The following is a 14,564-nucleotide window of genomic DNA, read 5'->3' as shown; positions in this document are numbered from 1 at the left end:
ACTGCAGCACACAAATACATTCTAGCCGTACTAGTAGTACTATTACTGCTACATGGTGTATGCCTTTGGAGGTGGATGTGTTGTATGACTCTGCTCTGATTGTGTTTCTCTGTGCTGGTCAGGTGGATCCAGCGCCTTACATCGACACCTGTCTGTATCTGTACTGTAGCCTGGGTGTGAGGGAGCGTGAGGGGGCCACCTGTGACACCATGGCCAGCTACGCCCGGGAGTGCGCCCAACAGCACATCATCATCAGCTGGAGGAGCCCTGAGCTGTGCGGTAGGACACTCCTGTCACTTCCTCTCACCCCCAAAACCTCCTTTTGATTTATCACCATTGTAAAGAAAAAGAGTTATCTCTCACGCAGACAAACCTTCTCCTACTTCATAAATCACTTCTACTTCCCGAAACTTCACTTTAGGAAATGAATTCTGGGGTCATGAACATACAGTTAGGTCCATAAGAATTTGGACAGTGACACAATTTTCATGATTTTGGCTATGTACGCCACCACAATGGATTTGAAATGAAGCAAGGCCCTGAAAATGGGGGGGCTATATATAAAAACTGCTGTAATTCTTAACAGTTTATATGATATTTTTGTTAAACCCCTTGAATTAAAGCTGAAAGTCTGCATTCCAATCACATCTTGATTCCTTTATTTCAAATTGTGGTGGTGTACATAGCCAAAATCATGAAAATTGTGTCACAAATACTTATGGACCTAACTGTAACTTCTCTCCCTTTTCATCTTCCTCTCCCTCCCTCTCTGTTTCTCCTTCTCCACCAGAGCGGGTGTGTCCGAGGGGGCAGGTGTTCTCCGACTGCGTGTCGTCGTGCCCCCCCAGCTGCTCGTCCCCTCTGCCCCCCGCGTCGGGGCAGTGCCGGGAGGAGTGCGTCGGGGGATGCGAGTGTCCCCCCGGCCTGTACCTGCACGGCGGTGCCTGCCTGCCCCGGGACGACTGCCCCTGTTTCCACCGGCGCCGCGCCCACCAGCCCGGCGACACCATCCGGCAGAGGTGCAACACATGGTGAGTGCTGTCGCCCGTCGTGCCGCCCCAGTAACTCCCGGCATCTCCGCGCGCGTGTCATCCCCAGCCTGCACTTTACGCCTCTGTGTTAGTCGTTGTGTGCAGGCGCCGCTGGTCCTCAGCTTACAAAGCGTTCAGGCTGCTCTCTTTCAAGCGGATCCGTCTCGGCTCATCCGGTAGCCGCGACAGCGGGATCGAATCCGCCCTCTCTGTGTCCCCTTGGTGCTTGTGCACGTTTGGCATAGTGTGCACATTCGTTCCACCCACGCACCACACCGGCTGAATTTAATTAGCACAGCTCTTCAGCCAGGTAGAGGAGCTAATTAGTGGAATCACCTTGTTTAGTGAATGGCTAGAACAAATACACTGTAGGACTTTTACTTTTCTGAAGCCGGGGTTTTCCGCCTCCGTGTGCTCCCTCTCTCAGTGTCTGCAGAGCGGGGCAGTGGCAGTGCTCGGGGGAGAAGTGTGCCGCTCAGTGCAGCCTGCTCGGGGGCGTGCAGGTCACCACCTTCGACAGCAAGAGGTACGCCCTGCAGGGCGGCGACTGCGGCTTCACGGCGGTAGAGGTGAGACGCGCGAATATGTTAACGTGAGGCGTGATAAGTGTGTAATGGTCGCTCGTGCGAAACGATGTCCCTGGCAGAGTTGGGGGTCGATTCCACTGCAATCGAGCCAATTCGGGAAATGAACTGAAAATCAAGTCATTGAATTGAAAATTCTGCATAGAACATGATTGGATTTCAGTTCATTCCCTGAATTGACTGAACTGAAATGGAATTGACCCCCAACTCCGGTCCTTGGAAATGATTACAATAAAAACCAGTTCATGTGAGTTTAATAGGCATGAGTAAAGCACACAATTCACTGCAGAATTACCCTTGTACTCACATCACGCATTAAAATGCTGTATGTTATGTAATGACCTCTGCTATTGGTTGGGACACAGACGACTTGGTCTCTTGCTCTTAGCCTAGCCTTTAGCATGCATGTTTGTAATTCACTGTGGATGAGAGTGTCTGCTAAATGACTGAGTGTAAATGGAAAATGTGGTAAGGTCACAGCAGGCATTTCTGTGGACAGTAACACTAACTACTTGTGCATCTCTAGCCAGGCTCTTTTATGTTGTAATGGTAACACAGCAACACAGTTATTACGGCTTACCAAGCAGTTAAAGGCAGTGCTGATGACCTGACATGTTGTAGCTGTGCAGACAAAGCCTGGACCTTGCCACTCTACTGTCCTTCCTGTCTTTCGTACCACATCTTAATGCTAACCCGGCAACTCCAGTTCTGAAGTGCCTGTTGGTGTCTGTGCCTATGGACGGTGACAGTGTGTGTGTGTGTGTGTGTGTGTGTGTGCGCGTGCAGGATTTCGTAGATAACAAGCTGCTGGTGACTGTCCAGAGTGGAGGGTGCGTGATGGGAGGGCGGCAGGGATGCCTGAGGGAGATGTCTGTCACTGCGCTCCGCACCACTGTGACCGTCAGTGACACAGGTGAGCAGTGTGGTCATGTCCAGTTATGACTGGTATAGGTGTGCTGTGTCTGTCTGTTCTCTACTTATGTACAGTAAGTACAACACGGTTTATGGGTAGTGCTGGACATACTGTACGCGTGCCTATGTATCCAGATGTGGGTATATAATCACTCCTGTGTTTGAGCGTGCAGGTGGAGTGACGGTGAACGGCCAGAGGGAGGCGCTGCCCGTGGTGACAGCGGACCTGGCTGTGCGACGGGCCTCCTCCTCCTTCCTAGTGATCCAGGCATTTGGCGCCCAGCTTATGTGGCACCTTGATGGCTCCTTCGCTCTCATCACTCTCCAGCCTGGTTTTGCACACAAGGTGAGCAGCGAGGTCTGGAATTAGCAAATGAGTAAATATTCTGTCCATTAAGTCCATTAAGACTATCCGAGTCCGAGCGCTACGTGCTGTGGCTGTATTTATGAAACGTATTGCATGCCAAAACAGCTGAGTTGAATGGAAGGGAAGGAGAGAGCTATGAGAGATATGTATCACGTGCACTTAGAGTTAATATGCTCAGCCAGTCCACAGTGTGGGGCAGAGTGCCAGCCTAAAGACCTCATGGAATGTGGCTGCAGGTTCGAGGGCTATGCGGCACCCTGACCTGGAGTCAGCACGATGACTTCATGACCCCTGAGGGGGACGTGGAGAGCAGCGTCGCCTCCTTCGCCGGCAAGTTCACCCAGGGGGAGTGCCTCCTTCCCCCGAGCGCCCCTGCGGACCCCTGCAGCACCTATACACAGAGGAGGCAGTACGCGGAGACCATCTGCAATGTCATCCACAGCCCTGTCTTCCAAGTGAGTGTGTGTGTGAGTGAGCGTGTGTACCCATACAAAAAATGATATAGTGAGAACATATTTTAGAGAATGTATTTTTTAGTTCAGTATATTGAAAATATGTAAATTTTTGTCAGTTTGGTATACTGCAATGTATTGCTTTGCATTAATACATTTTAAATGTATGTGCAATATATTCTTGGGCTGAACAGCGTATTTCTCAATGTATTACCATAAATTTCATTTTTGTATGGGTGTCTGTGTGTATATATGTAGTGCAGTAAATTGAAACTTTTTGAAAAGGTATATGTGAATATATATATGTCTAAAACATAGACTAGCACAGCTGGAAAGTCCCTTTCCACTTTAGCTCTAGTGGCTTGGAATCCATTAAGACCATGGCAGGATGAGCACATCTGTGGCCATCCTTTCCGGCTCTTGCCGTTATGGGAGCCTGCTGTGCATGCGAGCGTGGCTGTGCATAGGTGGGCATGTGAGCGAGCGAATGGCGTCTCTCTGTTTGTGTCTGCTAGCCGTGCCATGATGTGGTGGAGAGGGAGCCCTACTTCCGTCTGTGTCTGACCGAGGTGTGCGGGTGCGCCCCCCAGAGGCAGTGCCAGTGCACAGTCCTCACCGCCTACGCCCAGCACTGCGCCGAGGAAGGGGCGCCCGTGACCTGGAGGAACCACACCTTCTGCCGTAAGGGTCCGCGCCGGGCGAACGGGCCGGCCCCGCGTGCTTCGCTGCGATCCGCGTTCTCGTTTCCGCTGTTTCACAGCAGCGCTCTGCTTCTCGTTCTGTAAGTCGTTTCCCTTGGTGTCAGCGCCCCTCTGTGTCAGCTTCCCCCTCCCCCATGGTGTCTGCCTCTCCCCTCAGCGGTGCAGTGCTCCGGCGGCCAGGTGTACCAGGAGTGCGGGCGTCCGTGCGGGGGCTCCTGCGCCGACCGGCGGCTGGGCTGGACCTGCGAGAGGGAGGCGCCCGGCTGTGTGCCGGGCTGCCGGTGCCCCGCGGGCCTGGCGCAGGACGACAGTGGGCAGTGCGTGCCCGTCAGCATGTGCCCGTGCGCGAGAGGGGACGTGACGTACCAGCCTGGAGACACCATCCAGGACAACTGCAATACATGGTGGGTAGACGGATCAAGCCATCACAGGTCATTCACCAATCAACTTCCTCTGGACGGCTGCGGTGCAGTGAATTGATTACGTGACTTCAGATGAAAGCTGTTGGCATGCATTATTTTAATAGACTAAGGTTTACATATCCATTTTCTTCAGGTTCTCAGCTTTCATGTCAAAAGCCAGCTGTAGCACAGGGAAAAGGGTGAGCTAATGGGAGTAATTGGCAATGAGACCTCCGAAGGTATTCCTGACCTTTGAATTATAAGCCCTTTATTGGCATCATGATCCCTGTGGCGGCTCTTATCGGAATCAGGTGAAAGAAGCTGTGAGGTGAGATAAGGAGCTGTGAAGAGCAGGTGACTCAGCAGAAGTCTTTGACCTCACAGTGAGGAAGGCACAGCCTTCGCGCCGTGGCTCTGCTGGGAGCACAGAGAGCCAGTGTCTCCAGGGTTCACTTGGGTTAAGGAGGCTGTGAAACAGGCTCACTGCATGGGCATTTTTACATAGGGGTGATGATGTCTGTTTGACTGATTTTTATCCAGAGTGATTTGTACATTCTGGAACCATTTCAAACCGTCTTTTTTTTTTCCTCTGGTACTGCCCTATCTCTCTCTCATTCCTGTCATGTGTTGGGGGGGGGGGGGGGGGGGCGGCGGGGGGGCTGAGAGGGTGGCTGTTGAGATGGAAACACATACAAAGCCTGGGTGGGAAGTGCTGCCACAGCATCCGTCAGTGTGTCTCTCCTCAAGTCACAGTGGCTTTAGAGCTCTGATGAAATCTCCCTATGGGCCTGTTCCTGCTGTCTCAGGATAGGTTGATTTCATTGCATCCCTTTGCCATGTGTCAGCTCAAGAGGGATTGGAAACGTTCACACAGCTGGCCTCCATCAGGGTGTGTGCGTGTGCATATGGGTATGCGTACGTGCGTTCCTGTGTGTGTGTATGCATGTGTGCATGTGCGTGTGTGTGTGTGTGATTATTAAGTGCAGTTCTTCATGCCTGATCTGCTTGAATGGAAATGTGATAATGGAGAAGAGGGCCTCGTTTAAGGTCAACACATTCTAAGCCAAAGCTGACCCCTAACTTGTGCAACCAGTAGTAACCGTCACCGGGTCACCGCGTGGGCGAAGCAGAGTGCCCATCTGATTTGCTCAATGAACGAAATGAACAAACAAAAGGAAATCAGATGAAACGTTTGCTGCCTTTGCAGATTTCTGAACGTACGTCATGAGTCAGATAAGATTAGAGTTTGGTAACTTGGAGTTTGGATTAATCGATTACGGTTATGAAATGAAGCGATCTGCAGCACACCGTGTGACCCCCCGATGTTCTGAGGGTGCCTGTGCATTCACAGATATGCCACATGCACTAGTGGTCAAAAAGGTTTTCTTTGGCACTTAGCTTCTTTAGAGCAGTTCATTATGTCACACTTAAAATACTTTTTTTCCCAGATATCACAGGACAATCGTTTCTGGATTTCAAAATGACATTATGATTATTTCATAACCCCAAAATACAGACGTATCTGAATGACCTAGCAATTTTTATGTCATGATGAAAGAGTGTTACTGCAGATGTTTTTTTTTTTTTTGCAGGATCATGAGATTATTCCATAAATATTTCGCCATGTACTTCCCACAAGGACAGTGATCTTGATATCAAAAGAAATCTCTAGGAATACTGGGCTGTTCCTACTGAGTGTAGCTCTGCTCATAATGGGGCTCTCTAACTTGCACTGATTTGAGATGAATCATAGTGCCCATGCGCTAACTAGCTGGATGTTCCTTTCAGAAGTCCTAATTTTTAACTGTTACCTTCACCATATGTTCAGTGGGAAGGAATGAATAGATTATCAAATTGTGATATTGCTCTGTAATCCTTGCCCATTCTCAAGTCATTTCGTCTTCATGGGGATTTACGCAGTGATGGAGCATGTGACAGACAGCTGAGATGTCAGTCCTGCCCTTTTCAGGACCTCGTGTCACCGTCTGTACCCCTGGGTGCCAACTCAGCAGAGGGAAAACTCTTTGCTCAGTTTCAGCCAAAAAGTTTTTTTTTTTTTGACTTATCTAGTGGAATGGACTGGAAAGGTCACTCCCCAGTGTCAGTTGATGATTTACTGATTAGCGTTGACACATAAAGATCAAATATTCTCCACATTGAGATGTTTTTTTTTCCTGATGAGGTCAGGTCACTGGGTTGATCTGATTTTGTGTGTCGCCGTCTCTGTATTTTCGCTCGCAGACATTTATTTACCTTTCTTTCTTTTTGTTTTTCTGTTCTGTCTGCCGCTGTGCCTCGGTGTAGCGTGTGCGAGCGTGGGGCGTGGAACTGCACAGACGAGCCCTGCCCTGAGGTGACCCAGTGTCCCGGAATGCTGGTGTACTCCCCCCGCTCCTGCCTGCGCACCTGCTCCAGCCTGGACGCCCCTGGACCCTGTGCCGACCCCATCCATGGGTGTGTCTGCCCAGAGGGAACAGTGCTGCTGGTCAGTTCCCAGTTCAAACAGTCTGCTTTATCTCTGACTCCATAAGATTAACAGAGATTCTCATAACACAGAGAGCCCCGCAGTGTCTGTGTGTGTGTGTTGGAGTGTCTTGTTGTGTGTGTCTTATTCCCTGCATGTCCCTCCCTAGGGTGACCGGTGTGTCCCTCCGGCCGAGTGTCCCTGTCACCACAATGGCAGACTGTACTACAGCAATGACACAATAACCAAGGACTGCAACACCTGGTGAGCTAGCTTTGCTCTGTACTGAGGATAGACGGTATTTACCAGTAAACCGCGTGCCAGACTGGAGGGAAAAGAGCATCTCTGTGAGTGCGCCGTAGGGCTGAGCGGTTTGTCCCCTGTGTGCACCTGCAGCGTGTGTCGGGAACGCCGCTGGCACTGCGGGCACTCCCCGTGCGCGGGCACCTGCGTGGCCACGGGCGACCCGCACTACGTGACCTTCGACGGCCGCTGCTTCTCCTTCCTGGGGGACTGCGAGTACGTGCTGGTGCAGGAGAGGGAGGGGCTGTTCAGCGTCAGCGCCGAGAACGTGCCCTGCGGCAGCACCGGCGTTACCTGCACCAAGTCCGTCACCTTCACCGTGGGCAACACCGCCGTGCACCTGCTGAGAGGTGAGAGACGGGGAGTGAGCGGGTGAGTGAGTGGGTGGGTGAGTGAGTGAGTGAGTGAGGGAGAGAGAATCCTTTCATAAGGCCAGCCTGCTGTTAAACTTGTTTCCCTTGTCTGATGGGCCCCAGGGAAGGCGGTGACGGTGAACGGCATGCCTGTGACTTTGCCCAAGACTTACTCAGGCAGTGGACTGAGTCTGGAGAGGATCGGCCTCTTTGTGTCCCTCTCCTCCCGCCTGGGGGTCACCCTTCTCTGGGATGGAGGTATGACCACTAGGGGGCACTGTGGTTAACATTACCAACTGAGAATCAGTCCCACTATATAAAACACATTGTGGCTGCACTCCATTGCTATCCCACAAACCCTCAAATCTTCAGCAAGTGATAACTTTGCGTGTTATAGGGTGATATAGTCAAGAAATCATTCTAGAGCCTGCGAGAGTTAGGGACAAGGGAGACATGAAAATTGAGGGCTTTTGTTTAGTTTGATTATTCAGATTGCTGAAAAAGGGTTATAAGGTGCGTGCTGACCACCTTTTGTGTGGGATGTCAATCTTAAAAATCTCACCCTGGGTTGTCCGATGTTGTTACAAAGATTTCTTGCCAAAATTCACTGTTGCAATTCTGCAATTCTAGGGCTTGTTTGAGGGCTGGTTATGAGCCAGCTCATCTTGTCCACTAATGGTTTGAGCATCTATTAACATTGACGGAATCTCATTGTCTTGGAATTGGCAGTCACACGTTGTTTTTCTCAGCTCTTGACTGCAAACACATGGAGGCTTTGGCCTTTCCTTTCATAGTAACACTGTGTCTTAGTAATCTGTTTTGTTAACAATTCATGAAATGTTTCTCCGTACCTTGTGCACAGGTATGCGGGTGTATGTGCGCCTTTCCCCAAAGTTCCGTGGGCGAGTTGGGGGGTTGTGTGGGAATTTTGACGGGGACACAGAAAATGACTTCACCACGCGGCAGAGCATTGTCGAGTCTACAGCGGAGCTTTTTGGCAACTCCTGGAAGGTCAGCCCCTCTTGCCCTGATGTCAAAGATCAGGACCTACGTGACCCCTGCACTGTGAGTATCCTAGGCTGTCCGACCTCCATCCTCAACCTCCTTCGCTGCCCAACACTGAGACAACTGTCAAGCACTGACCACAGCGATAACATCAAGCTTCCAGCTATTAGTTCTTGACTCAGAGTAATATATAGAACATACTCCTAACCAATGTTTACTATTCTCATAACTCATTACTGTGACATTGTAGCAAGCAACATTGAGATGAGATTACTTTAGTTTGGCAGCAGCTTTGTGTGAAAGTTATATTTAAGATATTCAAGTGTAATATAACATATGAGAGAAACAGACTCATGTCACCTGGGTTTGACCCTCTGTGTCTCAGCAAAACCCCCACCGGGTGACGTGGGCGAGGAAGCGCTGCGCTGTGATCACCCAGGAGCTCTTCGCTCCGTGCCATCAGGAGGTCCCCTCCCAGCAGTTCTACGACTGGTGTGTCTTTGACGCCTGCGGGTGAGTGTCCTGACCTGGAGCTGTGACACATGGCTTTTGAGAACACGTTTCATATAATGCAGAGTGTTGCATTGCTAATTCGGCAAAAATTACTGAAAAACATGACATACACATTTTTTATACTTCTGGATAAAAGCGATCTATTGCAGTGGTCTTATTATCCATTGTATGGTTATGTTAAAACCTATACCATAACTGGCCTGATATAACCTAGATCTGTTGTGCCAAATTTATTATATATGATGAGCCTAACTGGACCGTGATAGCGCGTAGTTTAACTCTGCGATTTGTTGCAGATGTGACTCTGGTGGGGACTGTGAGTGTCTGTGCACAGCCATCGCCGCCTACGCCGAGGAGTGCAACCGCAGAGGCGTCTACGTCCGCTGGAGGTCCCAAGAGCTCTGCCGTATGTTGAGCTGCTGGCTGACGTCTGAAGATGCTGCGCTGACACGCACTGCACAGTCTGCTAAAGTGAAACCCACCATAACAGCTATGCCACACATTACACGGAATCATTCCCAAAATACTGCATAGAGTTCAGTCATGAAGAGAAATACTTAAAAGGCTTTCAGATGAGGCTGGCTGAAAATCTGTTGTTTCGGTCTGGTTTCTGTTCTCTTGTTTTTACATCCTCTTGTCCAATGGGACTCTCGGCCCAAGTACTGACTGTTCATGTACTGCTTTGAATGTTTTTGGCCAGGCCCAAGTCCATGCTGAATATTATTCCTGTGTATTCCAGTAAATTTTCATGACACTCACACATTCACTTTTGTTTCACATTTGTTACATTTATTAGGTTTGGCCGTCATTAAATGCTGCTTGTTGTGGCAGTTGGCTCCTGGCCAGCCATGACCAGTATGATGAGGGCTATTGTTTTTTTTTTTGACGTGCATCATTTAAAATTCTAACTTTTTACCAGCCTTTGCTCATTCAATGATTTTTTGCCATGTTTCTCAAACATTCTCCCCCCTGAATGTTGACTTCACCACACTCTTCATTGTCATTGTCATATCTGTGGGTTTGCGCATCCTTTCGTTTATTTTAGCATAGCGCTACTTTGTCTGTTTACTTGTTAATGACCTTAGTAAACTGTGTGTCGGTAATTGCTGTTATATCCAGAGACACCTCTCTTCCTCCTCCTCTCGCTCCTTCTCTCTGTCACGGAGCCACACATTCACCCCCCCCCCTCTCTTTCTCTGCAGCCCTGCAGTGTGAGAATGGCCTGGTGTATGAAGCCTGCGGACCAGCCTGCACCCCCACCTGCTCCAGCAGCCCACAGAGCCCAGACTCCGGCTGCGGCGCCCTCTCCTGTGTGGAGGGCTGCTTCTGCGCCCCTGAGACCGTTTGGAACGGTAAGAGGCCCGCGTCACGACTCACACTGCAGACACCGTGGGTGTCTGCAAACACAACTGCAGCCATTTGAGTAAAGTATGACACGGGTGTACGCTAGGGTGTTTTACATCTCCTCAGGAGAAAAACCTCTTGAATGAAACTGCTAACTCATGTGTTATACTTGCTTACTAGCCTTGGCGACTTTATGGTGCAAGTGATTGTGAGAGATAAGAAAACTTTTGATTGATTGTGTACTCTGACCCTCTTCATGCTTCTGTGTGGGAGGTGGCATTTCAAAACATTGCTGATGAATGAAAATTATTGTAGAAGTGCTTGTCTTAAGGGCAGGCCGAGAACTATGGCACAGGTTCAAAACTGGCCTTGGCGTTTCCTGACAGTAACCGGTCGCCCACATCAGAGGAGCAAATTAGCTTTGTTTTTGCTTTGTTATTTGGGGATGAAGGTGGGTAGGTTGGCCAGGCTTCCCTCATTGCTTTACTTTTGTTGCTCTGGGACTTTTGTGGGCCACTGTGAGTTACTCGGGACATTGGGAAGATGCCCTATCCTATCCTCCCATCCTGTTCTCTAACCATGTTTGCCCTGTGGTGTACTGTGGGACTTGTACTGTGGGAAATAGTCATGGTAGGCATGCAAAAGGGGGAAAAGATGCAAAGCAAATAAAACATTCCCCGTGTGTAGGCATTGTAAAGTCTAGAAATACTAGCTGCCCATGAATGCCGAATTTTCAGTGTTTTTAACAATGCAGCCCCTGCCTCTCTGGCTCCCCCTACAGGCAACTCCTGCACTGTCCCCTCACTCTGCCCCTGTGAGTGGGAGGGCTCAGTGTTTCCCGCTGGGTCCAGTGTCACCCAGGACTGCAGGAACTGGTGAGTCTCCTGCCTGTGGCTGTTCAAAACTATGGCCGCCAAACTATATGCCGCCAAACAGTGTTTCACAGATTGTGAAAGTACTGGATTTTCCAGCAGAGGATCAGGTTGTATGTGTGTGTGTGTCCTCTTAGCTCCTGCCGAGATGGTGACTGGCAGTGCGAAGGGTCCCCGTGTGCCCCGCCCTCCCCCTGCCTGGAGTCAGAGTTCCAGTGCTCAACGGGCCGCTGTGTCCCCTCCCTGTGGGTGTGTGACAACGAGGACGACTGCGGGGACGGGTCCGACGAGCTGTGCGCCGCCACCTGCGCCCCGGGGCAGTTCCACTGCACCAGCGGCCCCTGCGTGGACCAGGCCCTCCGCTGCGACGGCCACCCCGACTGCGCCGACCAATCGGACGAGGACCTCTGTGCCCCCGTCACCCCGGTCCCCCTGTGCCCCCCGGGGGAGTTCCAGTGCGCCAACGGGCGCTGCCTGCCCGCCAGCCGCGTGTGCGACGGCCGTCCCGACTGTGGCTTCGCCGACGACTCGGACGAAAAAGGTCTGTGTGCGTGACCGCCGGGCCCACTCTGCTTACCGTGCCTCTGTGTTACAGCTCCTGTCCTCTTACCGAGCGTGTGGTTGAGAGAGGGGCACTGTCATTATGTCCTGTCATGATGGCTTGTTTCCATTAGCCACATTCAGCTGCAGCCTGTTGGCACCAGCTGACATGGGTCCATCAGCTTAAAAAACTGGCCTTCAGTTACTTTATTTCTAAAGGCATCAGATGGACGGAGCTCCTTGCACATGTGGTCACAGGCTCAGTGATCTGCCTCTCCCATGCTTCAGTTGATGTCTGGCTGCACATGTTCAATGTTCACGTTGATCTTCTCGCCGCATTTTAATACCAAAAACAATTTCTGCTTTTGGGAGATCACACTCATGGCATGGCCCTGCGTCAGGCTCCCTCACGGTATGACAAGATTCCAAAAGCACCATGTCCACCATACATGGCTTTAACCATTAACCCCACCTCACCTATAGTTGGCCGTAAGTAGAAACAGCCCGTTCAGGCGGTACCCGGACATGAGTTAGCGGACCCGTGTGTATCGGCAGTCTTCGCATGTGCGTATCCTTCAGTGTGGCATAGCTGCCTGTGCAGAGTCCCAGACAGTGACAAACACCCGATGACCGCTCTGTTCCAGACTGCGGGGCGACGTGCGGCGACGGCGAGTTCCGCTGCTCAGGCGGCCGCTGCGTGCCGTACCTCCACCGCTGCGACGGGCACGATGACTGCGGGGACCTGAGCGACGAGCGGGGCTGCGTGTGCGGCCCAGGGGAGCTGCAGTGTCCCGGCGACCGGTGTGTCCCCGCGGAGAGGGTGTGCGACGGCCACAAGGACTGCCCCTCCGGCACAGACGAGGCCATCTGCCCGCCCACAGGTACCCCCCATCACGCATCACGCTCTCTGCGATCTGGACAAAAACAGGATGCGCTATTCAAACACAGCTGTTGTGGTTGCTGAAGCTAAATTTAATGCGGGGTGTTCTGCTTACAATAATCACGTCCTTCCAGGGATATGTGGTTCACAAAAGCAGCTGATTCCACAAAATGGAGGTCCAAATGAAGTGGTAGAAATGGATACGTTTACGTTTTAAACAAAGTTCTTCTCTTAAAATTACTCAGCCATATCCTTACATAAGTTTTTCAAACGTGGAACAAAATGTATTGGAAGTGTTGAGCATTTTTATAGAATCCTTTTAATAAATAAGATGAAAATGAGTGTGACTCATGTTAATTATTTGAATGCCAGTGTGTGAACTACTGCTGCTGTTGCAGCTACAGCACCACCCAGTCAATGTTCTTAACTGAATTAAAACATTAAATCATAGTTTGACTCACGGTAATTATTCTCGAGTGTCTCTGGGATAATTGGTGCTGAGGTGATTTGCCTTTTTAAGGTGATGCCTCCAATTTCCAGCTGCATTTGCTGGCCTTAAGACTCAAGAAGACAGGGTTTTCATTTGTAAAAAGCCTCTTTTGTATTCTTGCCATATCAGCTGGGATGCAGGCCCTTAGCTGAACCGCACATCTTTTTTCCCAGAATATTTTGTTTTGCTAATCAATTTCAGGTGAGAGGTACACTCCATTCAAATTCTATTTTTTTTTCTTCCATTAATTATGCACCATTGTGCTCCACAGTACCATATTACACGTTGAAGGTTGGCCACATGGATTTTTATAATGCTTTTAGTTGATTCCTCTAAGCATTGTTTTTAACAATGTTAGTACAGAATTAATTCTGTTCCAAATGTTTTGATTTCTAACTGCAGTTTGTTCTTATGTCAGTATTTATTAGAGGTAGAAAGAACTGTAGCTCAGTATAGCTATAACAGCTCAATAGTTTAGTCCTGAAACAGATGACGTCAGCATGGTTGTGCAACATTTGGGTACATCCGTGTGTTGTTCATCTTGACAAAGGCATATGCTGAAACTTGTGTCTGTTGTTGCAAGACTGAAGAAAAATGAACAAAAGGTACGCATTAGTATTTTTAGAGTGGCTTCTGTTGAACCACATTTGAATTGCTGAATAATTCTGGGTGTCGGCACCCATTGTTTTTGATTGATTTTTAAAAAACTTTTTTGCCAAACTTTCTTAAGAGCTTTTTCATACCTTTGAGACCAAGTAAAAGAAAGCATCAAAAGTGTACAATATTGTCTTCTGTGTGCTTTCTGTATGGGTTGGACTTTATCAGATATTAGAGAAATTCAAAGTTGTAACTCCTGTATTAATTTTTATTTTTACTTTTTGTGTCTGACATAAAAATATGAAAGTATGCATAGAGGTTCTCGTGCAGTGAAGATAGTGAAAGTATGAACATGTGAAAAAGATTGCACCTAATTTTCAACATGACCATCGATGTATAGAGCAGTGGTATGTATTTACTTACACATGTTCTGTGTGTGTGTTTGTGTGTGTGTGTGACAGTGACCTGTGCCCCTGGTCAGTTTCTCTGTGTTGATGGAACCTGTGTGATGAGGAGTAAGCTTTGTGATGGTGTGACTGACTGCCAGAACGGAGAAGATGAGCACCAGGCCAACTGCCAAACGGTCACTGCCGCTGCAGTAACCGTGACGACGCCAGTAGACACTGTATCCCCATCTGTGTCCATCTCTAGTAAGACTTTGGATAGATCCCTATTCTCAGAGTATCTTTGCAGGCATCACCCTTGGGTTCTTAAGTGTTTCTAGTGCAGTACATTGGGATAGAATTTGTGTTCGT

General features: G+C 49.6%; 1 protein-coding gene across 1 annotated transcript in view; it reads left to right on the top strand.

The window, feature by feature from the left end:
* Positions 1–14,564, top strand: part of scospondin (subcommissural organ spondin) — a 66,576-nt gene that overhangs the window by 7,759 nt on the left and 44,253 nt on the right. The window contains exons 10-29 of the mRNA XM_036555007.1: positions 123–279; positions 791–1,031; positions 1,459–1,600; positions 2,402–2,528; positions 2,701–2,873; positions 3,131–3,349; positions 3,862–4,027; positions 4,205–4,451; positions 6,753–6,933; positions 7,082–7,176; positions 7,309–7,565; positions 7,692–7,826; positions 8,431–8,633; positions 8,959–9,086; positions 9,383–9,492; positions 10,289–10,438; positions 11,212–11,305; positions 11,440–11,843; positions 12,487–12,723; positions 14,271–14,393. Of these exons, the coding sequence (XP_036410900.1) occupies positions 123–279; positions 791–1,031; positions 1,459–1,600; positions 2,402–2,528; positions 2,701–2,873; positions 3,131–3,349; positions 3,862–4,027; positions 4,205–4,451; positions 6,753–6,933; positions 7,082–7,176; positions 7,309–7,565; positions 7,692–7,826; positions 8,431–8,633; positions 8,959–9,086; positions 9,383–9,492; positions 10,289–10,438; positions 11,212–11,305; positions 11,440–11,843; positions 12,487–12,723; positions 14,271–14,393 (3,589 nt within the window). The remainder of the gene's footprint in view (positions 1–122; positions 280–790; positions 1,032–1,458; positions 1,601–2,401; positions 2,529–2,700; positions 2,874–3,130; positions 3,350–3,861; positions 4,028–4,204; positions 4,452–6,752; positions 6,934–7,081; positions 7,177–7,308; positions 7,566–7,691; positions 7,827–8,430; positions 8,634–8,958; positions 9,087–9,382; positions 9,493–10,288; positions 10,439–11,211; positions 11,306–11,439; positions 11,844–12,486; positions 12,724–14,270; positions 14,394–14,564) is intronic.

The sequence above is a fragment of the Megalops cyprinoides genome, chromosome 2, assembly GCF_013368585.1.
Source record: "Megalops cyprinoides isolate fMegCyp1 chromosome 2, fMegCyp1.pri, whole genome shotgun sequence".
Lineage (NCBI taxonomy): Eukaryota > Metazoa > Chordata > Actinopteri > Elopiformes > Megalopidae > Megalops > Megalops cyprinoides.
This window is presented reverse-complemented; position numbering and strand designations above follow the sequence as displayed.